Here is a 9,613-nt window from a genome sequence, read left to right on the forward strand (position 1 = left end):
GATGTCCACCTGCTCTATTGGTCATTACTACCTAATATAACAGGTTTCCTAGCCACATAAGTACTTTGAGATGACGTGGCCTACAATACTCTCCTTTATGACTTTACTATTATGTTGCCAACTAATTCATCATTCTTCCACAAATTACAAAAACATGCATGAATCAAGAGGTCCCCATCAATTCTTAGTAAAAAATATATGTTTGGAAAAAATGTGTTCTTCAAGATTATATAAGTAAAATTAATCTATCTATAATTATAATATATCATTATGGGGATGAAAAGCATGGAGATTGCTAGAAATGATGTGATCACCCATCCTGGGATTAAGATTGGTTTCCAAGCGGGAAGTTGTTGCTGTGTAAACCTAGAATCTGGAAAAATCAATTATCATTAGTCTAGAAATCAATTGAGGTATATTGTGTAAACAACATGATTGAATTTATATATACTTATTCAACACTTCCTTCTCTTCTCGATCATATAAATTTGTGTTACCCTCGCTATGATTTTGAGATAAACCCTAAAATGGTTCAGTTTTACTAATAATAAAATGTAATCAGGAGTAAATACCCTAAAAATAGAAAATTATAAGATCACAATCTCCAATTCTAGAACACAAACAAACCCCTATTCAGTAGGGGGAAAACAACAATTGGTAAACAAAATTATACAGAGCACCGTGCAGTCCTTTTTACCACACGCTAACAAATCCCTCATCTTTGACCATGACCGAAGAGATTGATCTTGAACTGACTAACCACCATATGCAATATAGCCATTGAAAGCTACGTGTCTTTAGTCATTGATTTTGTAGTTGTCGATGCAACGAATACTTCTATCCAACCAGACATCGATTACCTCACATATTTAACTGCCATCATGCACAACAAAGGGAAAAATCCCTTGATTTCCAAGACCATTCAAGCATATTTGAAGGACGCCGGCTAGAGTTTTTTCCAGACAAAAATAATCCATTCATAAATTGGAATTGACGATATGGTTTAAGGTAGTATGTGTAAGGAATAAAAATTGGCTAATTCTCTTGGTGTTAAGTCTCCTATTCACAATAGCATTAACGAGACACACTGTTGTTTCTATGTTTTAGTGACCGGGGAAGAATGATGATTCGGTTGGCAACATAATAGTAAAGTCATAAAGGAGAGTGTTGTAGGCTACATCAGCTCAAAGTGCTTATGTTGTTAGGAAACCAATTATATTAGGTATTAGTAACCAAAAAAACAGGCAGACATCGACTCATTACAATCATAAATTAATATTAATGTCCTAATATAATACTAATATAGAAGCCATACCATAATGTCTAACATGGGTACTATATATCAAAAACAAGGAAGAAATAACTGGAATTGCGACTTCATAAATTGGTGTGTGTATTAACCGGTGCGATTATAATATTTTGGTGCGCTTTTCAATCATTAAATGTGGGTATTTTTTGATACGGTTATATAACCACATTATTAAATAGGGTGTTTTTTGATACAATATTTTTTGATGTGGTTTAATACCTGCATCAATTAATCATTTTAACCGTATCAATTAATCCTTTTTCTAATAAGTTTTAAGAGCACTAGTAGCAATCCTTTTTTGAAATACCAACCGCATCGAAGTTTTAGTTATTTGAACTCAGAATGTCGCCTTTTTAGCATAATTTCCTATTCAATGATAATTTTCAAACGAAAACATTGTGGAAAATAATTTTAGAAATTTAAGGATGTTGCACATTTATAACAATTTTGGGACAAATTTATTTATTTAAACAATTCCAAAATATACTTTTACCGAGTAGGTATCTTAATGCACAAAGTGTCTTGCACAACGGTAAGTCGGCATGTATATATATATAATGCAAGGTCCGTCAAATTTTCCATCAACAATAATATCCTGCCTGTACTTGTTGAAACATTGTACGTATCTTCTAAATAGCAAAGAGAAGATGGGTATTAGTTATGACAGGAAAGCTGAACTCATAGCGTTCGACGAAACCAAAACCGGGGTGAAAGGACTTGTAGATGCCGGAATAACGGAGGTCCCTCGGATATTCCTCGTACCTTCCCCTGAAAACTTAAACTCCGACCAAGAGCTTAGTCTTCCGACCATCGACCTCAAAGGAATCCATGAAGATCCTATTCGGAGAAAGCAGGCGATGGAAGAAGTGAAGGATGCGTTGGGCAGTTGGGGGTTCTTTCAGATAGTGAACCATGGAATTCCGGTTGACGTGTTGGAGGATATGAAAAAAGGAGTTTTAGGGTTTTTTGAGCAGGATAGTGAGGTGAGGAAGCAGTGGTACACAAGGGATCGCTCTGCGAATAGGGTGGTGTATAACAGCAACTTTGACTTGTACTCTGCACCGGTGACTAACTGGCGAGACTCTTTCGTGTGCCGCATGTATCCGAATCCTCCTCAACCAGAAGAGTTGCCACCGCCTTGCAGGTTTTCATTCTAAATCCAATTCTATTAAAAATAATTTTACACGTCATTGATTGCATGCAGAATCTTCGATATATATATTGAGTCAAAATAGTAGAATCCAAACTTGTTTAATTGGGATACACTCACAGAGATATTTTGTTGGAGTACTCGAGCCAAGTAATGAAACTCGGATGTTCTATATTGGAACTGATGTCCGAGGCTCTAGGGCTCGAACCTAATCACCTTTGGAACATGGGATGTGCTACACAACTTCAAGTAACAAGCCATTACTATCCTCCTTGTCCACAACCTGAGTTAACAATGGGCATAACCGAACATACTGATGCTGGTTTCATTACGATTCTTCAACAAGATCAGATTGGTGGTCTCAAGGTCCTTTACAAGGACCAATGGACCCATGTTCATCCTATACAAGGAGCTCTTGTTGTAAATGCGGGAGATCTTTTACAGGCATCTCTCTACCTCTCAATCTCTCATGCTTCCATGTATTGTTTTCCTAACCATCAAAGTCGTATAGTTTACTAACATATAGAATTCCATGTAACTTTTCAGCTAATTACAAACGACAAGTTTGTTAGCGCACAACACAAAGTAGTGGCAAACAAGGTCGGCCCACGAATATCTGTGGCTTCATTTTTTTTGACAGACCTGATGACTCAAAACCCTAAGGTATTAGAACCGATTAAAGAGTTGCTTTCGGAGGATAATCCAGCCAAGTATAGAAGCACGACCGGAAAAGAATTTTTGGATTACTTCTACAAAAAAGGACTTGATGCCACACCTGCTCTTACGTATTTCAAGATATAGCTAAATTACACATTGTTTGGGAAAAATGGATCCATGATGAAGCTCTCCTTTCTAGGCTTATACAATAATCATAAAAATTAATGTCCGTGTGATTTTCATTATACATAGACAAATGATGCTTTGTTATATTATAATCTTAATTAGTGACTGTGTTGACGGTTGGACCTAGTATTTATTTATGTAATGCTAGGTTCATTTTTATTCATCTTCTGGAAGCGTATAGCAAAACTTTCTTTTTGAGAGTTGTGAGATCCGAGAGTGCGTTGTTAATCAAAATAATTTTTTTTTATTAATTCTCATGTTAAAAGAAACCGTTCCTTAATAAATTTAGGTTTCATGTGTATTGATTCTATGTTCTTTACTCATTTGTTTCAAATGCTCTGGTAGAACCATAGAAGTACATGGAAACAAGGTCTTATTCGGTTATAATATAAGGCCTTTGTTTTTCTACAAAAATATTTTTTGAGCACTTTTCCCTTTTGGCGGATAGACGTTTCTCAAATGCACGTCTTCTTCCGCAGACATGAAAAAAGTCAAAAGACATTTAACCACTTCCAAAACAAATAACACCTAAGTGTCCAAAAGAGCAAACACTTAGACTTTGGTGATAATGACTTAAAAAGATAATATATTTTTTGATTTCTATACATTTGGTCACTGAGTTTTTTTTTTTTTTTTTTTTTTTTTTTCGTCTATAGTTACCACTTCAACTTGTTAAACTGTACACATTCAGTCCTTATGACTGACTACTCTAGGTTATCCGGTAAAAAAGACTTAATAATGTAATATATATATATATATATATATATATATATATATATATATATATATATATATATATATATATGTATTCTTACTTTGTACACATTTGGTCCTTAATATTTTTGTACCAATTTGGTACTTAATATTTTTGTACATATTGAAACCTTAATAATATTTTTTTGTTGAAAAATACGTCACTTTTGTTTTGTATTCATTTAATACTTATGAATGATTTCTTTATGTTTTTCTCACGACATCTTATGTGGGACAATCATTAATGAGGTGTTTGGTGCTTTTGATGCTTATGTCCATCGCGATCTCGACTACTTGGTTGCTTAGGTCATGTGTTCTGAACATCATAACTTCATCATTGATTTCGGATTTTAACGATCTTTGTATCCATTGTTCGTATTTTAGTCTACTACAACTTTCGTTTAAATTACTTTTGTTAAAAAATAATATATTTTTACTTATGATCTTTATATCCATACGTTTTTTTATGAATGCATGATTGGATGGTTTTCTTTTTATAAAATCATAAGTAAAAATATATTACATTTTAACATGAGTAATCTTAACAAAATTTGATATCGTATGAATAAGTTACAACGTTCATAACACAAGACCTAAACCAAATAACTGGGCCGGTCATTAGGATTTAAATATCGTCAAAGGCCCAGGACAAGCTACAAAAAAGTGGTCATTATTGATATTATAAGCTTTTATTTTTAAATAAAAATATATAATAAAAAATTGGACATTGTACAACTGCCTACTTTTCCCCTCAACGCCCTCATGTCAAATAAAAAGACCTACGCAACCAAACAATCGGGATCGTGATGGCTATAAACATCAACAGCCCCAAACACCTTATCAATGATTCTTCCACGTAAGATGTTGTGAGAAAAACCTAAAGAAATCATTCATAAGTACCGAATGAGTACACAAACAAAAATGACTTATTTTGAAACGAAAAATATTAATGACTAAATGTGTACAAAAATATTAAGGATTAAATGTATACAAAATGAGAAATATATTACCCTATTAAGTAATTTTTCTTGCTAACATAGAGTAACCGATCATAAGGACTAAATGTGTATAGTTTAACAAGTTGAAGGGTAAATGTGGATGAAAAAAAACTCTATGACTAAATGTGTACAAATCGGAAAAAAATATTACTCTTTTAAGTCATTATCCCTAGGCTTTAATACCAATCGTTGATTAAAGGATCATAAGCTCGAACAATGAAACGTGGCAACGTCTAAGACACACAACAAATCCTCAGAGTAACGCGTGTCTGCAACACGACCACATGCTTTTCACGGTGCAACGGTTACGAAATATAAATATTTAATGTTTATAACATTCAGAGAGTTTTGGCACGAGGATACAAGGCTTATTATTGCAGACTTATACTAGTGTACGAGGATACGATGGTTAAGCTACGAGATGGGTCGATGTACTTTTATCTCGTTATTACATAATTATGTTTACATAGTACTTTAAATAATTAAGTTATTCAATTATATATAATAACATTGTACTTTATTTTTTTCTACTATAAATATAAAAAAGAAATAAAAAAAGACGATTAGCTTTCTCTCTACGGTTTGTTCTCTTTGGGTTCTGAGTCTTCGGTTTTTAGATAATCTGGGTTGGTTAATAATGTAAGGATAACATTGTTTTGTCGGTTGAGACGTTGACAAAATTTAGCAAGTAAATGGTGATTAGATTATCATTCTTAGAATTTATCAACATTGATCATAATACACGATTTATGTAAAAAATAAAAAAATATTTATTTATGGAAATACATCATCTACATCTTTGTTAAATTATATGACAACTTTTTAGTGTGGATATTAGTTCAATTTTTTTATATTATCAAACAAAATATGGATATGCATTATATGCTGAATTACAAAAAATTCATGTAAGTTCTAACATTATACAATCAAAGAATGACAATGGCTTGTGACCTTGACTATATTTGCATGTGTAAAATTATCATTAATCAAGTTGGTGTTATACATGCCAAATATAACAAAAGGTTTTTTATTGACAAAAGTGTAAAAATGGTTTTTTTTTTTTTTTTTTTGGTTGTTGTTGGGAGAGATAGAGATTTTTTTTTAATTACTAAAATAAATAAATAACTATTAGATTTAAAAAAAAATAAAAGAAAAATAAAAAATAAATACCCTAATGGTATTAGTCATTTCAGTTTACTGAGTGATTAAATCTGCAACGAAACGATTTAAAAAAACTAAAAAACCAAAAAATTAAGATTTTAATTAAACCTAAAAGAAATACAACCATAGAAACCATTTTTACAGATTTATCGTTTTTTATCCAATATTAGTTAGTTAAAAGGGAAAGACAAAAGTTATAATTATTTTTTAAAATGGCCACCTTATATGTTTCTAATTCTCCATAGATCCATCTTTTTTATAGGCCACGGTGGGTAGATAATTTTTGACGAATATTTTTTTTTTTTTATAATACATCAACAAAAATATCATCAACCAAAGAATATTAAAATGGTTTCATTTATTGTTATAATTAAGAAACTGTTGGTGCAATATAGTCCACAAGTATATCATTAAAATGCTTTATTTTATTCTTATACCAATGAATGTAAAAATTTCATTTTTAGTTCAACCATAAACACTATTTAATAATTTCAATTATTCAAAAGTATATAAGAGTAAAATAGTTATCAGAGTATAAATTCGAAAATCACATAATACGGAAAAACATGGACAGATGCGGTGCGATCAAGTCGGGTCCTTTCCTTTTGAGTCGTACGTATATGAAACATAAATTGAAAACTATAAGCACACAGTCTAGTGAGCTACCCCAAAATACCACATATTATATAAACATAATAGTCAAAACATAACTGGGTCTATTTCACCCCATTCGGTATCTTTCAACCGGTACTGACTCTATTTCACCGCTTCGGTATCTTTCAACCGGTACTAGGTCTATTTCATCCCCTACAGCTAAGCATACATTCATATCAGTGAAAGTCACGAAGACAACAGGCATAAACAGACATAACATGAGATTTTCACGAAGACAACTATCATCCTACTAACATATTCTAGTGGGCCGAGATTAGTGCCTTCGACCCATGAGTAAAGTGGAGGAAACCCGCGTGAATCACAAAGCTGACCTCAACTAACTACCCTTCGGCTAAAAGATGGGTGCTCGACACCTCCTATCAATCCACACAATGTAAAACCTAAGTCTACATTCTAAAAGTAAAATTTTGACCAAAAGTAAAATTGTAACATCCCCACTCCCAGGTATAATACTTAATTAATTTATATTCATTTTGATAGGACAACTCGACGATTTGGAGGCCCCAACTCGCCGAGTAGAGTTTAAGATGGTCGCTTGATTTTTAGAGTCTACTCGGCGAGTAGGAGCTGAGTGTAAAAACCCTAATTTTCAGGGTTTGCACCCTATTTAAAGGACCTTAAGTCCTTTACTTCGCCTCCCTCATCACCCTAACACTCTGAGAGAAACTCTAATCTATCTATTACCATTTGTGTGTGTGTGTGAGAGAGAGAGGCTAAGATTGTATGTTTTAGTGCATTTTTGGAAGGAGTTTGAGGAGAAAAAGGCTTAGAACGAGAAGGAGCCCTTGGATCCAACATTGTTTCAGTGTTAGCTTCCATATGGAGGTAAAAAGCTGTTACCTTGACCATTAGTTTGTCAAATCTGTTTACTATGGAGTTTATGACCATTTCCATCTTCTGCTTGAGACCTTTAGTTGTTTGAGCATGCCTTGAAGATGAGACTTTAGATTTGGACAATATGAGGTCCCTTAGGAGCCCTTGGATCCAACATTGTTTCAGTGTTAGCTTCCATATGGAGGTAAAAAGCTGTTACCTTGACCATTAGTTTGTCAATGCTGTTTACTAGGGAGTTTATGACCATTTCCATCTTCTGCTTGAGTCCTTTAGTTGTTTGAGCATGCCTTGAAGATGAGACTTTAGATTTGGACAATATGAGGTCCCTTAGGCCAAAAGGTTCAAGCTTTATCAAGCTATTGGCCAACTTTCATATATTAAACCCTTTATTGAGCCTGTATTGGCACACTTAGTCGTAGATGCCATGCATGAACGTAAAGCTTGCAGCTTTACATGGTATTTCAGCCTTAGAAGGCTAGATCTAGAGAATGGGGCCTTATTTCTGCTTCAAAACGTCTGATCAAGAGATGGGACTGAAGGGACTCGACGAGTTAGTGAGCCAAATCGACGAGTTGGTTAGGGTTTTCCCCGATAGTCTGGACATGTTACAAACTCGATGAGTTGGTGAGACAACTCGACGAGTTGAGTTGGATTTTCCCAATTTTTCAGAAGGAACTTGACGAGTCGCATCAATGCACTCGCCGAGTTGAGTAAACATGGACTGTTGACTCGAGTGTTGAATTCCGTTGACCTTTAGGGTTTGGTCAAGTTATGGATTATGGAGACCATGAAACGGTTAAATGGTCTTTCACCCTTTCTGAGAGTTAAAAAGGGGGCTAGCTTAACATCTTTAGAGTTATGGTTATAAAGTGTTAATTAGAGATGCTTATTATATGTAGGAGGAGACTAGATTGAGTACGAGACCTACTTGCTTACTTACGAGGTGAGTCTTCTCACTATACTTGCCTAAGTGGTAATATTGCATGACCGGAAGGTATTATATGCTTACACTGAGTTATGTGATATCATGCATTTTATCTTTATGATTCATGTTGTATACTATTCTTTGCCTTAACAAGATAAGATCGGAGGGTCCAATTCAAGTTGTGAAACCGAAGGGTCTTCACTGAGACACATTGACCAGAGGATGCTTATCGAGATATAGCCATGAGAGGCTAATTATTTGCATATGGTATTTTGGGAACTCACTAAGTTTTGTGCTTACAGTGCTGTGTGAAATGTGTTTTAGGTACCTCTCAGGATCGTGGGAAGGCGCTAGCTTGATTGTATACACCATCTAGAGATTATGTTTTTGAGGATTCTGGGATATTATTAAACAACTTTATTGATTTGTGTTTTGAACAACTCATACATTTATGATTTGAGAAATGTGAGATTGTGTTATATGTGGTTTTAAAAATGAAAATTTTGTTTGAAAATTTAGAGTGTTACAAGTTGGTATCAGAGCCTTGATTTGAGGGATTCAGATGTACCCTCGGGTATGTCTGGACTCAAATTGAGGATTAGAGAAAAGTTTCTAAAAAGAAATGATTTTTCTAAAACAAGTAAGAGCTTTTAAGAGAAAATGAGATGGAGCACTGTGTACTATCAGCTAGAGCCCGAACAGTGATTTCCCAAAATACCATTACTTGTTTATATTGTGAGATACTTATGAGATATTAGAGTTTCATGCTAGGTGATAGGCTAGGTATTTCAGGAAATTAGAGCTAGAGTCTCCTGATTCATGATGCCTTATCCTAGGGGGATTTTCCTGATTGATATTATCTGCTAATTTCTCTGTGTGTGTGTGTGTTGAGTAGGGTTACATAGCAGTAATCCTTAGATAGAGATATTTGAGTCGAGGAGTGATCTAGGAGAGATACCTAGAAG

General features: G+C 34.0%; 1 protein-coding gene across 1 annotated transcript; it reads left to right on the forward strand.

Moving 5' to 3' along the window:
• Positions 1–1,880: 1,880 nt before the first annotated feature.
• On the forward strand, positions 1,881–3,603 carry LOC145093897 (1-aminocyclopropane-1-carboxylate oxidase homolog 1-like). Its single transcript, XM_079032139.1, has 3 exons — positions 1,881–2,453; positions 2,582–2,903; positions 3,006–3,603. The coding sequence occupies exons 1-3, from the start codon at positions 1,957–1,959 to the stop codon at positions 3,258–3,260; spliced, it is 1,074 nt and encodes a 357-aa protein (XP_078888265.1). The 5' UTR covers positions 1,881–1,956; the 3' UTR covers positions 3,261–3,603.
• Positions 3,604–9,613: the final 6,010 nt, after the last annotated feature.

This window comes from Lactuca serriola, chromosome 3 (assembly GCF_051521515.1).
Source record: "Lactuca serriola cultivar US96UC23 chromosome 3, Lser_US96UC23_V15, whole genome shotgun sequence".
Classification (NCBI taxonomy): Eukaryota; Viridiplantae; Streptophyta; class Magnoliopsida; order Asterales; family Asteraceae; genus Lactuca; species Lactuca serriola.